General features: G+C 43.2%; 1 protein-coding gene across 4 annotated transcripts in view; it reads left to right on the forward strand.

Annotated features, from left to right (window-relative positions):
• Positions 1-8031: 8031 nt before the first annotated feature.
• Positions 8032-21235, forward strand: part of Acmsd (aminocarboxymuconate semialdehyde decarboxylase) — a 45078-nt gene continuing 31874 nt past the window's right edge. For 2 of the 4 annotated variants that reach the window (XR_015635073.1, XM_087579924.1), the window contains exons 1-2: positions 8032-8279; positions 17909-17953. Coding sequence is in view for 2 of the 4 variants with exons in the window: in XM_087579924.1 (XP_087436050.1) it covers positions 8223-8279; positions 17909-17953 (102 nt within the window). In the remaining 2 variants the exon portion in view is untranslated. 4 annotated transcript variants of the gene reach the window in all.

Genomic DNA, 21235 nt, shown 5'->3' on the forward strand with positions numbered 1-21235 from the left:
GGACATTTAATTTAACCACCAGACCATCCTACGGGCTGGGGTCTGGGTCTGAAGGAGAAACAAGCTGAGGCACTAGCATTCATCTTTCTCTTTCAGCTTCCTGACTTCCTGTGATGTGACCAGGGGCCTTCCACTCCATCTTCCATGACCCTCAAACTGTGAAGCAAAACTCCTTAGGTTGCTTTTGTCAGATATTTTGCCACATGACAACTCACTAATGCGATGGGTACAGGCATTACGGGAAGAGGTAGCATTCAGTGTGGACAGTCGCTGATGTTGGGTAGGTCTGTGCTTCTCCGCTAATTACCAACACACGCAGGGCCTGAAGGCTACCTCATCCCACACCCATTTCCTCCAGGCCTCCTGATTATCTGCCTTGCCTCCATCCTCCTTTTGCTATTATACATCTCTCACCATATAACTGCTGAGCTATGGCCGCTCTACTCACCCACACAAAGCCTCATAGGTCCAGGCACAAGCTCCATGCTCCACTGAGCACGAGCTTAAAGCTGTTCTTCATTCCTGGATCTATGCCGGGAGCCAAGCCGGCTTACACAACCTCTGTCTCAGGGATGTTTCAGGAATGTCAAGCTCACTTACACCCTCTGGGACACCTAGCCAGTTGTCCGTTCTTATCACTTTCACAGCTTCCGTCGCCAGCCGCCTGTTCTTACCAGTCTATACCTGCAATTTACAGTTTAGGGCTATAGGCAGGGTGGTGACGGTAGTGAAATTGATCTTGGGCCCTGTGTGGCCTTCCTTCCTGTTTGTCTTTGTAAGCCACTGTATCAAAATAAAGTTGATACAGAGCTTGATCAGACCGTAGACTTGCTCTCCTTCTTTTGCCTCCTCCCAGGTCTCCGCTGAACCCCTGCAGGCTGGGGCAGATCTAGGGATTCTCTTCCCACCCCAATTTGGACTCACAGTGTCCACAAGCTACTATTCCTTCTTTGAGCTTCTTCTCTTGTCTGGGAGTTTTTTTTTTCATTTTTTATTGGTTATTTTCTTTATCTACATTTCAAATATTATCCCCCTTCCTGATTTCCCCTCCAGAAACCTCCTATCCCATCCCTCACCCCCTGCCTCCATGAGAGTGCTCTCCCATCCACTCACTCCCTCCCACCTCTCTGCCCTGCCATTCCCCTACACTGGGGCATTGAGCCTTTATAGGACCAAGGGTCTCTCCTCCCATTGATGCCAGACAAGGCCATCCTCTGCTACATATGCAGCTGGAGACATGGGTCATAGTTTCGGATTGATGTTTGACTTACAAAGAAAGCTTGGAGGAATTATGTTTAGAAATATTAGAAAATGAAACAGTTACATACTGCTATAGCCTTATAGGATCCATTACCAGAAAGAGAAGGAATTTATTGGAATTATGAAAAGCATTAGTATAAGAGACATAGTCATGGGATAAGGGAACAATGGAATAAGAGAACTCAAACATGGGATACTTTAATTGAGAAAGGAAAAAAACTATCGAAGTTAGGAAATGACTTTTGCATATTTGAGAGTGGTTCCTGGTCTCCTTTGGATATGTGTGGATTGGAAAGTATAGAATGCATAAAATTCTATATACATTAGTAAAACTAAGTGAATCCCTGGGACTCTTAGGAGAGTCACTGTTTGCAATGTGCTAGCAGAACTGCTGAGTTAAGGATTAACTGGACTCTTTCTGGCCAGTGTTGGTAGCTTTGCCCATGTCATTTATCAATAGAGCTTCACAGGAAAATCCAAGTAGCTGTCCTCAGAGCTCTGAGCTCTGAAGTATAATAAGAAAAGTTAAAATTTAAATAATGATAAGTTTGCAATTATTATTATTTTGGCTACAGGCCTGGAAATAGGGGAAGCTTGAAACTTTGGGGAACAATTGTAATTCTTAATTCTTTGTGGGATGTGGTTATTCTTTTGAATTTGATTTGGCAATGATTGTACAATGTTTTTTTTTCTACCTGCTTTTGGAGCATCCATAAAAAACTGGGGTAAGAAAAAGGTGAGTAAAGAAGAACACACAGGGGAGTGAGTGTGCAGCTTCAAGCTGAGAGAGAGAGAGAGAGAGAGAGAGAGAGAGAGAGAGAGAGACTTTAAGCCTGTCAGCTTGTACCCGAAAAGTTGTCTGTATGTTTCTTTCTGTGCCTTCCAAATATCCCTGTTTCCAGTTGAGAACCCAGATCCTGGATCAAGGCTGGACCCCAACAGCAATGTAGGAGGCATAGTGACACACACCTTCAATCCCAGCACATGTGAGGCAGAGGCAGGTGAAATCTGTGCGTTCAAGACCAACCTGATCTACGGTGAGCTCCAGGCCAACTAGGACTACATAACGAGAATCTTTCCCCCCCAAAAAAACAAAAGCAAAAACCTTAGAAGAGAAAAGTTTTATTCTAGCCAACGATTCCAGTTCCGGGCTATAGTTCATCATAGCAGGGAGGTCAAGGTGGGAGAACTCAGAACGGTCATCACAGGCACAGACAAGAGCACAGAGAAGTGAATGCTTGTATTCTTACAAGTCAGCTCACTTCTCTACTCTTACACAGTCCAGGATCCCAACACAGGGAATGGTACCACCTGTAGTGGACTAGACATTTCCACATAAACTAGCAAGCAAGAAAATGCCCTATAGACATGCCCAAAGGTCAACCTAACCTAGACAATCTGTCATTGAGACTCTCCTTTGCAGGTTGTGTCAAGTTTCCAATTAAAAGTGTGTCACACACACACACACACACACACACACACACACACACACACACACCACAAACACAGAGGATGCTATCTATAGTGATAGCAGTTTCATATGCTACCTTGTATCAACAAGTCTTTTGCTTGCCTTATACCATTTAGGTTTGTGTAAGTACATTCAAATGAAGTTTGCACAAGAACAAAGTTGCCTAACACATTTTTGGAACACAATCCCATCATTAAGGGACAGGATAGACAGATAGGCAGTGGGTGGGAGGAGAAAGCAATCAGTCTACCTTTTTTTTTTTGTTTGTTTGTTTGTTTTGTTTTGTTTTGTTTTTGTTTTCTTTAAACAAAATCTTTAGCTCACTGGGTGAGCCTCGTTCCCATTGTGAATAAGAAATTGCTTTATTGAAACTCCCCTGATTTAAATGTCCCTACAGTTTTAAGCTACTTCAGCAGAAAAGGGCAGAGGAGTATCTGGTGTGAGTCCTGAGTGTCATGACCTTGGCAGAGCAGCAAATAAAATCAACGCACAAGGTAACTGTGGCTCCTGTTCCTGTGGTGTTGATTCAAAAAGTTATCAGTTCAGCAACCTCTGAATGTAGGCAAATTTAAGAACAGATGACTAAATCAAGCCATCTCCAAGCAGCAAGCGTCGTAGCCATCCTAGGAGAAATGAAGACACTCTAGAGCAGTGGATCTCAGTCTTCCTAACACTGTGACCCTTTAATACAGTTCCTTGTGTCGTGGTGACTCCCAACCATTAAATTATTTCCATTGCTACTTCACAGATGTAATTTTGCTAATGTTATGATTTGTAATGTAAATATTTGATATGCAGGATATCTGATACGTGCCTCCTAGGAAAGTCATTCAACCCCCACTGAGGGGGTCATGACCCACAAGTTGAGAACCACTGCCCTAAGAGATACTGGGTCCTTCCTTTAGTTAGCAGAATATTGAAACAGGGCCAACCCAACAGGCCCAAGATGTTGGAGGTTCCACAAGAATCTCACATTCAGGAGAAAGAAAAGATGGACGCCTAGTGCCTTCCAGAGACTGAACTAGCCAACTTGTCAGACTGCTTTTGCAAAGGGGACTGGAACCCAAATAAAGATGTGTTAGTAATAAGTGAGACCACACCTCAGTAGACCAGGGTTTCTTTATTATGCATCATGTTACCCTCTACTTAAACCTAAGCCCCTGCTACAAGCCGGAACATGGACTCAAAGTCCAGAGACCCTCTCTGTTCCTCTTCACGTTGTGACCACACTGAGTAAAGCTTCTCTCTGCTTTCTATGATTTCTTGTCTCTTTAACTGGGCTGAGCCCAGGTTGTTAGGGGGCTATCAGGGCCCAGTCTCTGACTAGAAACAACTTGTCTACCATTGCTAAGGAGAAAGAGGTCAAAAAGTCTCTGGATGCCTAATCCCATGGGTGGACAGAAGCAGTGGAAAGGAGTTCAGATATCTTTGAAGATAAACTCCAACTTTCTCCCACTTTTGTCAGGGTCCTTTCTATTCATTCCCCCGAGTCTGGGGTGGACAGGGTGGGGCTGGTGTATGAGTGATCCATTTTATCACCGGGATATAGGAGCGATCAGTACATTGTATACGGCGCTTTATCTATTATTGTAGAAGTCCACCATCTTATCTCCATCAACCTTATATTCTCAGCACACAGTAGGTCTCCACACAAGTTTGTTAAATGCATGCATCAGTGAGGGAATGATCAGAAGAGAAAATGTTTAAGTTAAATAGCAAATCATGGTTGGAGTTAAAAAGACTACAAAGAAAGACCTTTGTTGCAGACATAAGACCCAAGGAAGCAAGAAATAGAGAGGGAAGGGAGCTAGAATTGCATTCAAGGAGGCCCAAAAATGTGGCCTGTGGCTGGGGCAGAGGGCACAGTAGGTAGCATATAGGACAAGAGGGGTGGAGACTTACTGGTGGTGCTGTGTTGCTCATAGGTTTCAGTGGACACTAGTGGGTCTGAGTTTCGAATGGACCTAGCAGTGAGAAACCATGAACAGTGTCATGTTAAAAAGCATGTAATCATAAGAGAGTATGATGGGTACAGACAATGTTGGAGGACAAACCACAGGGAGCAAAGACTGGAGCCAGTGACCATTAGTAGTAATTAAAGAATCGTGAGGAGAGACAAGGGACCGAATGTGAAAATGGACAAAAGGAAACATGGTGGTGAGAGGCAATAGGGTCAGAATAACGAGAACAGGATCAGAATAACACGAATGGAGGAGGGAGGGAGAGGCTAGGGTGTGTGCAGAGGCTATGAATGTCATCCAAACCATATAAGCTGGGCTTGGTACTGCTGGCTATTGATCCCAACCCTCAGAAAGAGGAAAGAGGGGGACCAGGAGTCCAAGGTCATACTCCAGCATTCGAGGACAGCCAGGATACACCAGACACGAAAGAAAGAAAGAAAGAAAGAAAGAAAGAAAGAAAGAAAGAAAGAAAGAAAGAAAGGAAGGAAGGAAGGAGAGGAGAGGAGAGGAGAGGAGAGGAGAGGAGAGGAGAGGAGAGGAGAGGAGAGGAGAGGAGCGGAGAGGGAGGAAAGGAAGGAAGGAAGGAAGGAAGGAAGGAGGGAGGGAGGGAGGGAGGGAGGGAGGGAGGGAGGGAGGAAGGAAGGAAGGAAGGAAGGAAGGAAGGAAGGAAAGGTTGTGTGTATTAATGGATTTTAGGGGCTGAAGAAATGTCTCAGCAGTTAAGAGCCCTGACTGCTCTTCCAGAGGTCCTGAGTTCAATTCCCAGCAACCACATGGTGGTTCTCATCCATCTGCAATGGGACTCAGTGCCCTCTTCTGGTGTGTCTGAAGACAGCTACAGTGTACTCATACATAAAATAAATAATTCTTTTGAAATGGATTTTAATAATCTCTATTAATTATAATACGACCCAGGCTGCCCCCACTAATAACTGAGGCAGAGTCCTGTGGATTTATCAGCTCTTGCACACTTACTGGGAGAACCACCCCTAATCTATCTTTCTATATGCTAGATCGTTAATTCCCAACTGCACTCCACAAACACGTGCTGTTCAAGTCTCACCCAGGTTACTGTTCCAGCAGTCTGTCCTGGGGGCATTCTCCTGTTCTCTCCTCTTCTTCCTCCTCCACTCCCCTTCACCCTCCTTCTCATGATCCCTACCTGTGACCCAGTAACTGAAACTCCACCAACCTCTATTCTCCCCAGTTACTGGCTGTAACCACCTTTATTAAACAATAGTTATAAATTGGGGAGCAAAGTTTACTTTGCTTGCTGTATGTGAGGATCTGCTAGTAGGGGCCACCAGATCTTGGGTGCCGGTATTTAGCATTTGAATACATCGTAGCATGAGACCATCGCCCAACACTGGTGTGGTGGTATATACCTGAACACGGATATGGTGGTATATACCTGAACACAGGTGTGGTGGTATATACCTGCAATGTCAGCATGAGGCATGACAGCAAAAGAATCAAGAATTCAAGGTAATCCTAAGACTTTGAGGATGGCCCAAGCAATATGAAGATTCATCTACAGAAAGAAGAAAAGGTAAGAGAATTGAAATTATCCCCCATTTCCTCTCAGGCTGAACATCAATGACTAGTATGTTCTTTTATAATTTATCCAGAATCTAGGTGACTCATAGCCAGAAGGCTTTTTGACTACTCAGTTTCTGTATTGAAGAAGTAGAACAGAAGGGAACATCCCTAAAGCAGATGCAAGGTTTTGTCAGAGCCTCTAGGGTACCTCGAACCTTTTCCTTTCCAGGATGAGAAAAAGTAAATATGGAATAAAGCAGGAAGGGCTGGTTCATTCTGGGCTCCTCTTGGTGGCATGACCATAAGTCCCATGTTATGCTCCAATGGACACCCTCCTGAACCACACCACATACCCTCAACTGGAATGGTGGCTATATCCTGTCCCTAATGCACAGGCTATATACAGTGTGACCTACTATTATAGGAAGTCCATCATCTTATCTCAATCAACGTTATATCCTCAGCACATAGTAACTTTCCATACATGTTTTTTAACACGCATAAGTGAATGAATCGACAGATGAATGAATGAATGAAACAGAAAGTCGGTGTGGACAAATCATAATCTGAGTGGTGAACACCTTCTACAAAATGTCTCCCAACATTTTCAACACAGCTCTTAGTAAGTGCTTGCCACATACACATGTGTATGAATAAATGAAAAGACACGTGGTTGGTGAATAAAGAAACCAAAGGCAAAGAACAAAATGTAGCTCGAAGAGAAAACGGATGACAACCAATGAAGATGAAACTTCCCAGGTCAGGAGAGATGCCTCAGCAAGCAAGAACACTAGCTGCTCTTCCAGAGGACCCGGGTTCAATTCCCAGCATTCACAAGCATCTGTAACTCTAGTTCCGGGGGTCCAACGCCCCATAACCATCCATAATTCCAGTTTCAATGCCCCTTTCTGATCTCTGGGGGCAGCAGACATGCATGTAGTGCATAGACATACATGTAGACAAGAACACTTCTACATTTAAAATAATTTAAAAAGACAAAGAAAAAGAAACTTCCCCTACCATGTTTTCAACATGTTAAATTTTCAGGAGCAAGCCAATTTTTAAATATGATTTAGCCCTGCGTGGTGGTGAGCACTTTAGAGCAAAGGTAAATGGATCTCCGTGAGTTCAAGGCCAGCCTGGTCTACAAAGTGAGTTCCAGAACAGCCAGAGCTTTTACACGGAGAAAGCCTGTCTCATAAAAGAAAATACTAAAGACTTGGAGATATCTAACTGAATAAAAACAAAACCCAAAGTAAAGTGAGTTATTTTTGGGCAATAAAACCAAATATAAGAAGAGATGAATTGGGGATAAATCATTTTTCTTTAAAACTCTCCTGAATTATTTTATGTCTGAATATATGCTGGTTGTTTTTTTTAATAGAATGCATCTTAATAAATTTTAAATATCAAAACACAAAATTAGTCAACTTTTCGCTGGAGGAGGTCTCCTGTACAGACCAGCCTTGAACTTGCTAGGAAGCCAAAGGTGACCTTGAACTTCTGATCTGTCCTTGGCCATTTCCAAGGCACCGTAATCATAAGTGCGCGCCACCATGTCTGGTGGAAGTGGTGCTGCCAGTGGAGCCCAGGACTTCATCCGTGTTAGGCAAGCCTTCTGCCAGCTGAGCTCCATCCCCATCTCCAAATCAGCCAAGTTGTGAGCTACCACTGAATCTAGGCAGCGTGCTGTACTTTTGACCTCTGAAGCCGAGTACATTCCTGTTTTCTCGTTGAGATTTTTTTTTTTAATTTTGTGCTGAGTCCTAGTTACCAAAGAATGTTGGCCCCAAACCAAGTGCACAAACAGAATCTTGAACTTTAATAGGGCAGTTGGCATGAACCAACTGGGCTGGCCAGGCCCCCTGACTGGTACCTGAAGATAGAAATAAAGGGACAGAGGAGTCAATGAACTCTGATTTTCATGACGATCTCTCGATATCAGAATTTTCCCTTTTGTATATACATGTGTCTCCTCTGGTCCTGTGGAGATGAAAATTGACATCCACACTCACATTCTACCAAAGGAATGGCCTGATCTAGAAAAGGTAATGGTGACTAATGTTCCGGATTCTTTCTGGACCTTTTCCAGGGCGTCCCAACACCTCTGCTCGTAGATCTCTCACTTCTTTGGAGATGGAATGGGATGGAGTCGTTCTTCTTTGCTCTTGGGGGAGTGATTCTTAAGTTACTAGGTAGCTCTAATTTCCTACTATTTAAAGATGGCTTTTACGTTCATTTCAGTGGAACAATGGGTCAAAGAAATCAGGGCTTTCTAGAAGCTCTTCTCATCCCATCACATGACACATCCTGTCAAATTCCTGGACGATTTAAGTCAAGCAGCTCTGAGGCCTTTTAAACGGTGTGCTCAGCTGCTGGAAGGGCACCTGCCAAGTACTGGATCGAAAGTCATGGCTGCAACTGAAAGGCCATTAAAAGAAATAGAATGTGGTCGCTTTCCAGAAGGTTTTAAAATAGGTTCTAGAAGCACCAGGAGATAGCTTTGTGAAATGTCTTTCCAGTCTATTTCAGGACTCTGTCTGAAACCTTTCCTGTCTGATCTTTAAGCTGTGAACCCTTCTTAGGAAGACCTGGGAAGCAGGTATCTTAGCAATCCCTGGAATTGGTGACATGAAATATATGTACAATGGGCGTCTATAAGAGTGCTCTCTGTCAAAAGAAAACGAGGCAGGGCGGACCTGTGGGCTTGGCTCATGATAGTGTTTCCCTGGTATGTGGGAAGCCCTGGATTCCATCTGAAGCACAGAGAGGGGGTGAAAGTATGTTCTGTGTTTCCCTAAGGATGGAAACTTCCCTTAAAGACTTACTTCTAAGTGTGTGTGTGTGTGTGTGTGTGTGTGTGTGTGTGTGTGTGTGTGTGTGAGAGAGAGACAGACAGACAGACAGACAGACAGACAGACCGACTGACTGAGACAGGGAGAGGGAAGGAGAGGAAGAGGGAGAGAGGGAGAGAGAGAGAGGGGGAGAGGGAGAGAGAGAGAGAGAGAGAGAGAGAGAGAGAGAGTGTGTGTTAGAGTTGTAAGCCAAGCATACTGTGTCACAGACGTCAGATGTCCTTGAGCTGAAGTTACAGGATGCTAGGAACCCGGGTCTTCTGGAAGAGCAGTGCACACTCTCAGTTATCTCTCAGTACACTCCCTTAAAAACTTTGAAAGTTGGTGTCAGTAGGTTAAAGAATGTACAATTACATAGTACATTCCAGACCGGAAAGGAAGAGAAGGGGGCAGGGAGGGAAGGAAGGAGGGAATGAGAAAGAAAAAGAGGGAGGGAGGGGTGCTGAAAAAAGAAGTGGGGAACATGGAAAAAATTGTAAGTACCTAGACGTTATGGTATCTGGTTTTACACAGCCTGTCGTATTCTGGACTGCTCTCACTAATAATTTACTTAATTTAAGGTGGGGGAAAAGTGAATGAACTCAAACGCTTTTGAAAAAGTGGTTCCTTGTGCAAGCAAATTTTCTTCTCACTGTTAACCTTGTATAAAAATGCTAACCTCAGGCTCAGGGCATACCTCAGGTGATGGGCACTTGCCTGCCTGCACCAGGCCCTTGGTTCAGTTTCCTCCAGCACTGCATAAACAGTCCATGCCTGCTGTCCCAGCTTTCAGGAAGTGGAGGCAGGAGGATCAGATGTTCAAGGTCATCCTCCATGACACTAGTGTTTAAGAAGTATATGAGACCCTGACTCAAAGGAAAAAAAAAAGGCTTTTGATCTCAGGCACTTCTTTGTCCATCGGTAAGTGAGCTGGGAGGTAGAAGTAACAGATTAAACTGTGAGAATAGAACTGAGCTGCCTCAGAAAGCCTGTCCCATCATGGCCAATGGAAAAAGAGATCCCTCATAGCCCAAAGTGGGGGCCTGTCTGCTTGGGAACTTCTTGTCCTAGTCACACCTTATAAAAGTGTAAACAACACCTCAAGATGTTAATGATTTTATGAGAGGCATGTCTCAGCCTGACTTCTGTGGAAACCATAGGCAGTGACCTTCTTACAACGCCATTTCCAACAGCTTATGAGGAGCCATCCAATGAACATTACAATGAATAGATTAGGTATGAAACACATCCTATTCCCTAACCTGACAGCCTTAGGAACACACACACACACACACACACACACACACACACACACACACACACACACACACATTTAGGACAGCTCCCAGATCTAGTGGAAGCAAGGAGTATTAAACTCCAGAGTTACAGGTTTTCATTTTGTTTGAACCTCTTAGAGCAAACAAACAAATACCCACCCAAAAGTGTCCAGGACTCCCATGGTGGCCTCTGTCCTGAAGCTTCTCAAGTGTTTCCCAGTCAGGACTCCTTCCTACTGAGACGTTTTTACGCCTCCCAAGATATATAAATTGAACATTTAAGACAATTCTTTAATATATATTAAGGATAAAAAGCCAATTTTCATCCTAATGTTTGTGTTTACATAAAGAATTAAATCTTGGTTGAACATTTGACACTGCAGGACATCGTCAACGCTTTTCAGAATTAACGGCTATTTTGTTTACATAACTATCAGTGCTAAGAAAGCTATCGCACATAAATATATAGTAGAGAATAGCAGAAGTACTTTAGGGCCATTCCACAAAGAATTGAGAATTCTGTCTTAATCCAAAGGCAAAATTTTTTGGCCTGTTTTATGAAATTCAAGCCAGCAAATCAAATGCAATTCTGTTTGTTTGTTTGTTTGTTTGTTTGTTTGTTTTTGTTCATTTTTTAAAGACAGGGGTCTCATATAGCCCAGGCTGGGCTCTCTAAGTCACCAAGAATGACCTTGAACTCTCGACCCTCCTGCTGTTGCCTCTTGAGTGCTGGGATTTGAGACATAAGCCACCATGCCAGTTTATATGGTGCTGGGATCAAACTCGGGAATTTGTACATGCAAGACAAGCAGACTGCAGACTGAGCTATATTCCCAGTCACAGGTTAGCAATACTACAGCAAACATTCTAACACAGTACAATCTAAAAATGTACTAATAGCATACTTACAGGCTGAGGAATGATGGCTGGAAAAATTCTGGAAGCCTTTGTTTTCCATAATGAATCCATTAAGTTTCTCTAAGAGCCAGAAACTATATATACAGTAGTCACTGTAATGTATTACATACAATAGTCTTGATTCCCAGCAGAGGTGTTTTGGGAGGTGTTCCCTGGCGTTGCACAGTGTGACAGCCTGCACAGTGCAAAGTGCACAGGTTGTGTGTTCAGAACCAAGGCTTCGGAGAAGTTGCACAATGCAACATGGGCACTGCCTGCCAGAACCACCTTGGATTCGTTACATATCTGACGCTGAATTAATGTTCTGCTGTTTCCAAATCTTTTACAACACCCAGTAAATAACCACCACATGAGATCACGACCCACAGTTTAAGGGTGGCTTCTAGATGATCCTCCTTACCTTTACTTTCCTTGAGAGAGTGGCCAGCATGACACCCACCTAGAGAATGTCATACCAAAAGGGTTCCACGCTCCATGGTCTCTAGCTTTCTGCCTAGATGGGAATCTTGAAAGAGCTTAGAAAGTTCTGTGGTCTAAATGCTATGTCCTCTCAAAATTCATATTGAAATCCAAGAATACACACAAGTGGAAGCAATTAGAGCAAGAGGAACTGGACTGTTTCTATAAAACAGGCCAAAGGGAACTCTGGAATTTTTCTGTTGTAAGGCTCTGCAGGAACCAGGACAGCCTCTTACCACATCAGCTAGCGCCTTCATCTTGGATGTCCCAGCTTTCTGAAACTACAGGAAATAAAAGTCTGTGTTTATAAGCCTCCAGTATTGTGTCAGAGTAGCCCAATGGGACTAAGACATAATAAATCAGAGTGATTTTCAGTTCCAGTCACATTCAGGCAACTACACAAAGAATCCGATGTTGAATCCAATCTTTGCCTCTCTCTCCCTCCCTCCCCCTCTCTCTCTCTCTCTCGCTCTCTCTCGCTCTCTCTTGCTCTCTGTCCTCTCTCTCCCCCCCAACCCCCTTCTCTCTCCACCATGCCCCCTCCATGCTACCATGAGATAGGGTCTCATTACGTAACCCAGGTTGGCCCCCAACTTTGATTCTCCTGCCCCAGCTTTCCTGAGTGCCACATTACAGGTGTGCATGACAATCCCAACTCCTGCTTCATTCTTACTGTGGGACTTAAAACCAACCTTTGCAACTCCCTCACAAGAGTGTAAGCAGATGCCCACTATCTCTGGGGGAACACCCTCTCTGGCATCCTTGGAAGGAAAGTTCATCTTCCCACTAGGTCCCAATAAGATTCCCCATTCTAAGCACAGAAGGCTGTTCCCAGCTCAGCCCTAAAATGAAGGCCCTCCCTCTCCCCACCTTGAAAACCCAGGGGAGCCTAGAACAAAGCTTTCTTTTTGCAGAGAAGAGAAAGCTTTCCACAGTAGGCTGCCACATCTTACCTCCCTTCCCTTGTTTGCAACCCCACAAGACTTTCTCCAAGCTGAAGCCAAGAACTGGGCACTGATAGCTGACAGTTTCCAATCGCCCCACCTGCTGGACCCTAAAGTCATTATTTAAACCAGCTGGGAAAAACTGAAAGACAGAAGATTCGGAGATACAGAGATGTGCATCCTGGAAACTTCCTGAGCATGCCTCTTGGTGGCTCTTTTATACCATCTCCCCCTCCTCACACCAATTGCATTGGAAGAGTGGTTCGTTCAGTACTTCTGACCTTGGAGTCTCACATGCTGTAGGCAGAGGACACTTCGTAAGAATAAGAGCAATGGTAATAGTTCTCTGGCGTCCTTTGTACCTCGGGAGATTAAAACCAAAGAGGAAAGCTGAGGAGGTACCTCAGTCAAGGGCCTGTGTTCAATCCAGAGCCTATGTAAAAACCAGGTGTGGGGACATACTCGGGATCCATCACCAGGAAGGTAGAGACTGATTCCTGGGGCTTGTTAACCAGTCCCTTTAGTCTATTTGATGAATCCCAGACTGACAGGAGACCCTGCCTCAAAAAACAAAGTGAATGGAACCTGAGGAGAAATAAATACTCTACATCAGCACCTGTCCATTCTCACATGTATACTCATACATGAGCATGCGTAAACACTGAACACACATGTATACTACTCACGCATGAGCACACACAAACAGTAAACACACATGTATACTACTTACACATGAGCACACACAAACAGTAAACATGCATGTATACTACTTACACATGAGCACACACAAACAGTAAACACACATGTATACTACTTACACATGAGCACACACAAACAGTAAACATGCATGTATACTACTTACACATGAGCACACACAAACAGTAAACACACATGTATACTACTTACACATGAGCACACACAAACAGTAAACACACATGTATACTCACACATGAGCACACACAAACAGTAAACATGCATGTATACTCACACATGAACACACGCAAACACAAAAAGATAGACAGATGAGTATAAAATGACACAACATGTGCAGTTAAATATCTACATTATTAACCAAGCTTGACAGGTGACGTACTTGATATTCAGAAATGAGCCTAGAGCTTTGTAGGTTCCCCCCAGACATCAAGATCCTCCCCAACTTCTCTCATTCATATAAACCCACAGAGGGAGCTCCATCGTGGGATCACAACCCACAGGTCAAGCAATCGGATCTTTAACATAGTAGAAGTTTCCCTGGGAGTGATGACGGTTAGCCAGTGTTGGAATAATTAAACTCCAGTGACCATGATTCCCTGAAACATGGGAGTGAAAGACAGATATATTTGTGTGATGCTGGGGTCTTTCTCTGTGTTCCATTATTTCTAGTCTACAATAATAGACTAGAAATAATGTGCATGTGCATTTGCGTGCATGTGTGTGTCTGTGTGTGTGTGTGTCTGTCTGTCTGTCTGTGTGTGTGTGTGTCTGTGTGTCTGTGTGTGTGTGTATGTTGTTTTTTTTTGAGACAGCATTTCATCTATCCTAGACTGGCCTCGAACTTGCTATGTAGCTGAGGATAACTTCTGACTCTCCTACCTCCACCTCCACAGTTCTGGAACCATTGGTGTATACCACCATGCCTGGTTTGTGCAATGCCAGGGATGGAACCCCGGTCTTAGCAAACGCCAGGCAAGCACCGAAGCACATCTTCTGCCCCCTACAGTGGGTATCTACAGCAAAACGCCTTCATTTTTTCAAATTGTTTCTTAGTAGGGAAAATATTTTAAAATACCTGCCTCTGATCTTTTCTCAGTTTCTTCAAACTTTCCAACAGGATAATGAAAAGAGTAAGCCACTGCTATTTTGTTTGAGAATCTTAAGTGCTTTTGGAAGAACTAATATCTCCTTCCGAACCTGGTTTTTCTTCTTAAATATTAATAGACACACCCCTCACAACCTCCACTCCCTTGTGCAATGAAGGAAGAAAACAGGAGAGTCAACATATCAGGGATGATGATTAACTAATCGTTTTAAAGAAGTCGTTTTTGACAGATCCTTTGTTGCACGCTGGTGGTGATTTCAATCAGGAATAGGATCAGGATTCTTTTATTTTTTCAATTCGCTTTACTTCCTGCTCACCACCCCTCCTCCCAGTCGCCCCCTCTAACAATCCTTCCACCCCTCTCTGAGAGGGTAGGTATCCCCCAACCCTGGCACATCAAGTCTCTGTGGGGGTAGGTACATCCTCTCCCACTGAGGCCAGACAAGGCAGCCCAGCTAGAAGAACGTGTCCCACAGACAGCAACAACTTTTGGCATAGCCATTGTTCAAGACCCACATGAAGACCAAGCAGCACATCTGCTACATATATGTAGGGAGCCCTAGGTCCAGCCGTTGTTTACTCTTTGGTTGGTGGTTCAGTCTCTGAGGCCCCAAGAGTCCAGGTTAGTTGACTCCATTAGTCTTTCTGTGAAATTCCTATCTCCTTCAGGTCCCTCAATCCTTTCCCCAACTCTTCCAAAAGAGTCCCCAAGCTCTGACGACTGTTCGACTGTGGTGTCTGCATCCTTTTGAGTCAGCTGCCAGATGGAGCCTCTCAGAGGACAGTTATGCTAGACACCTGTCTGCAAGCATAACAGAGTATCATTCATACTGTCATGGATTGGTGCTTGCCCATGGGATGGGTCTCAAGTTGGGCTGGTTATTGCTTGGCCATTCCCTCAGGCTCTACTCCATGCCCTGTGCCTGCCTTTCTTGTAAACCAGATAATTTGGGGCTGAAGGTTTTATGGGTGGGTTGCTGTCCCTATGGCTCCACTGGGCTTTCTGCCTGGCTATATGAAGTAGTCTCTTCACGTTCCATATCCCCACTGAGTCTCAGCTAAGGTCACCCCCATTGATTCTCGGGTACCTCCCCTGTCTCAGGTCTCTGTCTCGTCCTCTCTATGCTCCCCACCTCCTCACCCATGTCAGTTGCAGATTTCCACTCATTCTCATGGCCATCTGACCATCTCTCCAGTCTCTCTCCCTACCTGATCCCAAACCTCCCCATTCCCCTCCCTAAACCCTCTCTCCCACCCAGTTCCCTCCCTCCATCTGCCTCCTGTGACCCTTCTGAGTGAGATTCAAGTATCCTCTCTTGGCCCTTCCCTCTTCTTTAGTTTCTTTAGGTCTGTGGAGTATAACATGGTACCTGCATTTTATGGCTAATATGCACTCATAAATGAGTGTATACCATACGTGTCCTTCTGGGTCTAGGTTACCTCACTCAGGATGAAATTCTCAAGTTCCATCCATTTCTGCAAAATTCATGATATCTTTGTTTTCAATGGCTGAGTAATATTCCACTGTGTAAATGTACCACATTTTCTTTATCCATTCTTCAGCTGAGGGACATCTAAGTTGTTTCCCATTTCTGGCTGTGAAAAATAAAGCTTCTGTAACATAGTTGAGCAGGTGTCTTTGTGGGGTGGTGGAGCGTCTTTTGGTTATATGCCCAGGAGTGTATAGCTGGATCTTGGGGTAGAATTATTTCCGGTTTTCTGTGAAATCTCCAAGAAAGAAAATTCCAGTGATTGGCAGAGGGGAATCAGTGAAATACTTGCTTTATAGGTGGGAAGGCCTGAATTACATCTTTATAATTCATATTAAAAAGTAATCCTGCGGGATTGGGGGTTTAGCTCAGTGGTAGAGCGCTTGCCTAGGAAGCGCAAGGCCCTGGGTTCAGTCCCCAGCTCTGGAAAAAAAAAAGTAATCCTGCAATCCTTGAACTGGGGATGCAGAGACAAGTGGATTCCTAGGACTCATTACTTAGCAGAAATTCTGTCTCAAAAATCAAGATAGATGGTGCCTACAGGGCAACAGCTAAGGATTCCTCTGGTCTCCATCTACACATGCACCTCCATACACATGTGCACCCACAGAAACATACATGCATTCTTGTTGTTGTTGTTGTTGTTGTTGTTGCTGTTGTTGTTGTTGTTTTGAGGCAGGGTTTCTATGTAGCTCTGGCTGTCCTGGAACTCACTCTGTAGACCAGGCTGGCCTCAAACTCAGAAATCCACATGACTCTGCCTCCTAAATGCTTGGATTAAAGGCCTGTGCTTCATACATGCATTTTTAAAACAGACCGTCTGAGGTGGAAAAACAACAGATTCATAGGAACAGAGTTAAGTTGTTTCTGGAAAATCAGAGCTCACTCTCTGATGTTACAAACAATAGGGTCTTGGCCCAGGAATCCATGGGGGAAATGCTTTGGGTTAATCTATGGTGTAACTTTTGGTAACAGTGATATGGTGAAGCCCATGGCAAAAGCTGCTTCAGGCTAGCTACTGGGATTCCAAATGTGTGCCATGGTGTCCAGCTTTTTTACATAAGTTCTCAGGTCAAACCCAGGTCCTCTGGCTTATATTACCAGCTGAACTATCTCTTCATACCATAATTTGACTCTAAACTACTCTTCTAAGAAAATAGATATCTCTCTCTCTCTCTCTCTCTCTCTCTCTCTCTCTCTCTCTCTCTCTCTCTCTCTCTTTCTCTCTCATTACTTGGAAGTTCAGGGCACATGATGAAGGTGTGAAGTCCCCAAGAAATATCATTTAACAGTTGGGCAAAGTAGCACATACCTGTAATCTCAAGTACTCAGGAGACTGAGACCGGAAGATAGATTCAGCCAGGAGGGAAAACATCTCAAACAACAAAACTAGCTTCCTCCTTCTCTTCTTCTTCCTCCTCCTCCTCCCCCTCCTCCTCCTCTCCCTCCTCCCCCTCCTCCTCCTCCCCCTCCTCCTCCTCCTTCTCCTCCTCCTCCTCCTCCTCTGCCTCCTCCTCTCAAATGGGACAGGGACTCATGCAGTCCAAGCTGGTCTCACACTCACTGTACAGTCAGGAATGGCCTTGAACTCTAGGCTTCCTGCTTCCATCTCCTGGATCCTGGGATTAGAGGTGTGAACCACCTTGCCCAATTTATTCGGTACTGGGGATGGAACCCGGGGCTTTGTGCATGCTAGGCAAGCATCCTACCAACTGAGCCACATCCCTAACCCAGATATAGGAGTTTTTCTTTCCCTATAAATGTATCAATTTAAAGGTAAATCGATTTAATGAGAATACAGGTCTGAAGAAGGGGACACATGGGAAGATGGTGTCTGATAGGACAGAGTTTGGGATCCTGCGTCTAGAAGACGTACCTTGGCTGCAGGCCCCTCTTCTTTACTGACTAAGTCTAACTGTGATTCTCCTCATTGCAGAGGTTCGGCTATGGAGGCTGGGTGCAGCTCCAACAGCAAGGCAAGGTGAGTTTCTCCCAGCACACACCTGAGGGTGACCCAGAGATGGTATGTCCGACTTAACTACTTAACTTCTTGTAGGCTGGGCATCAGGAAATCAACTCTTTTACCCTGCCATTGATTGTAATAAGAAGGGAAGCAGCCATGCAGTTTCTAAGGCATGGTAGGGAAAACTGAAGTGATGTCGGACAGCAACATCAATGAAATAAAAAACGGAATTGAATCTCCACTACAGAATCTCTTTTAACTTTTATGTCTTGTTATATTTGCCCTAGAACCAATTTTAGCATTTACAGCTCGGTTGTAGGGAAGTGACTTGGCTCTATGGATTACTATGTTATATTAAGACAGAACAAAGTAATTGATTTGTTAGCAGAAATCAGATGTGTGAGTTTTTGTGATTAGGTCACCTCACTCAGGATGATATTTTCTAGTTCCATCCATTTACCTGTGACTTTTATGAAGTCATAGTTTTTAATGGCTGAGTAATACTCCATTGTGTAGATGTACCACATTTTCTGTATCCATTCCTCTGTTGAGGGACATCTGGGTTTTTAACAGCTTCTGGCTATTATTAATAAGGCTGCTATGAACATAGTGGAGCATGTGTTCTTGTTATATGTTGGAGCATCTTTTGGGTATATGCCCAGGAGTGGTATAGCTGGGTCCTCAGGTAGTGAACCACCAGACTGACTTCCAGAATGGTTGTACCAGCTTACAATCCCACTAACAATGGAGGAGTGTTCCTCTTCCTCCACATTCTCACCATCATCTGTTGTCACCAGAGGGGTTTTTTGTTTTTTTGTTTTTTTGTTTGTTTGTTTGTTTGTTTTATCTTAGCCACTCTGACTGGTATGAGGTAGAATCTCAGGGTTGTTTTGATTTGCATTTCCCTGGTGACTAAGGACATTGAACATTTCTTTAGGTGCTTCGCATCCATTCAATTAATCCTTAGCTGAGAATTCTTTGTTTAGCTATGTACCCTACTTTTTAATAGGGTTATTTGATTCTCTGGAGTCTAACTTTTTTTTGAGTCTAACTTCTTGAGTTCTTTGTATATATTGGATATTAACCCTCTATCAGATGTAGGATTGGTAAAGATCTTTCCCCAATCTGTTGGTTGCTGTTTTGTCCTAATGACAATGTCCTTTGCCTTACAGAAACTTGGCAATTTTATGATGTCCCATTTGTTGATTCTTTAAGCCATTGGTGTTTTGTTCAGGAAATTTTCCCCAATGCCCATATGTTCGAGGTACTTCCCCGCTTTTTCTTCTATTAGTTTGAGTGTATCTGGTTCGATGTGGAGGTCCTTGATCCACTTGGACTTGAGCTTTGTACCAGGTGATAAGAATGGATCAATTTGCATTCTTCTACATGTTGACCTCTAGTTGAACCAGCACCATTTGTTGAAAATGCTATCTTTCTTACATTGGATAGTTTTAGCTCCTTCGTAAAAGATCAAGTGACCATAGGTGTGTGGGTTCATTTTTGGGTCTTCAGTTCTATTCCATTGATCTACCTGCCTGTCTCTGTACCAATACCATATAGTTCTCATCACTATTGCTCTGTAATACTGCTAGAGGTCAGGGATGGTGATTCCCCCAGAAGTTCTTTTATTGTTGAAGATAGTTTTTGCTATCCTGGCTTTTTGTTATTCTAAATGAGCAAATTTCTCCATCTAACTCTATAAAGAAATGATTTGAAATTTTGATGGGGATTGAATTGAATCTGTAGATTGCTTTTGGCAAGATGGCCATTTTTACAATATTAATCCTGCCAATCCATGAGCATGGGAGATCTTTCCATCCTCTGAGATCTTCTTCAATTTCTTTCTTTAGAGACTTGAAGTTCTTGTCATACAGATCTTTCACTTGCTTGGTTAAAGTCACATCTAGGTATTTTATGTTATTTGTGACAATTGTGAAGAGTGTCGTTCCCTAATTTCTTTCTCAGCCTGTTTATCCTTTGAGTAGAGGAAGGCTACTGATTTGTTTGCATTAATTTTATATCCAGCCACTTTGTTGAAGTTGTTTATCAGGCTTAGTAGTTCTCTGGTGGAACTTTTGGGAAAACTTAAGTATACTATAATCTCATCTGCAAATAGTGATATTTTTACTTCTTCCTTTCCAATCTGTATCCCTTTGACCTCCTTTCATTGTCTGATTGCTCTGGCTAGGACTTTGAGTCCTATATTGTATAAGTAAGGAGAGAGTGGGCAGCCTTGTCTAGTCCCTAATTTTAGTGGGATTGCTTCAAGTTTCTCTCCATTTAGTTAGATGTTGGCTACTGATTTGCTGTATATTGCTTTTACTATGTTTAGGTATGGGCCTTGAATTCCCGATCTTTCCAAGACTTTTATCATGAAAGAGTGTTGAATTTTGTCAAATGCTTTCTCAGCAACTAATGAGGTGATCATGTGGTTTTTTTTCTTAGAGTTTATTTACACAGCAGATTACATAGATGGATTTCCATATATTGAACCATCCCTGCATCCCTGGTATGAAGCCTACTTGATCATGATGGATGATTGTTTTGAGGTGTTCTTGCATTCTGTTTTCGAGAACTTTATTGAGTATTTTTGCAGCGATATTCATAAGGGAAATTGGTCTGAAGTTCTCTTTCTTTGTTGGGTCTTTGTGTGGTTTAGGTTTAAGTGTAATTGTGGCTTCATAGAAGGAATTGGGTGGTGCTCCATCTGTTTCAGTTTTGTGGAATACTTTGGACAGTATTGGTATTAGCTCTTCTATGAAGATCTGATAGAATTCTTCACTAAACCCATCTGGTTCTGATTTTTGTTTGTTTAGTTGGTTTGGTTTGGTTTTTGTTTTGTTTTGTTTTTGTTTGGGAGACATTTAATAATTGTTTCTATTTCTCTGGTAGTTATGGGACTGTTTAGATGGTTTATCTGATCCTGATTTAACTTTGGTACCTGGTATCTGTCTAGAAAATTGTCCATTTTACCCAGATTTTCCAGTTTTGTTGAATATAGGCTTTTGTAGTAGGATCTGATGATTTTTTTGAATTTCCTCAGATTCTGTTGTTATGTCTCCCTTTTCATTTCTGATTTTGTTAATTTAGATACTCTCTGTGACCTCTGGTTAGTCTGGCTAAGAGTTTATCTAGCTTGTTGATTTTCTCAAAAAAAAAAAAATCAGCTCCTGATTTTTAAAAAATTTTTTGTATAGTTCTTTTTGTTTCTACCTGGTTGATTTCAGCTCTGAGTTTGATTATTTCCTGCCATCTACTCCTCTTGAGTGTGTTTGCTTCTTTTTGTTCTAGAGCTTTTAG

This window comes from Rattus norvegicus, chromosome 13 (genome assembly GCF_021556685.1).
Source record: "Rattus norvegicus strain SHRSP/BbbUtx chromosome 13, alternate assembly SHRSP_T2T, whole genome shotgun sequence".
NCBI lineage: Eukaryota > Metazoa > Chordata > Mammalia > Rodentia > Muridae > Rattus > Rattus norvegicus.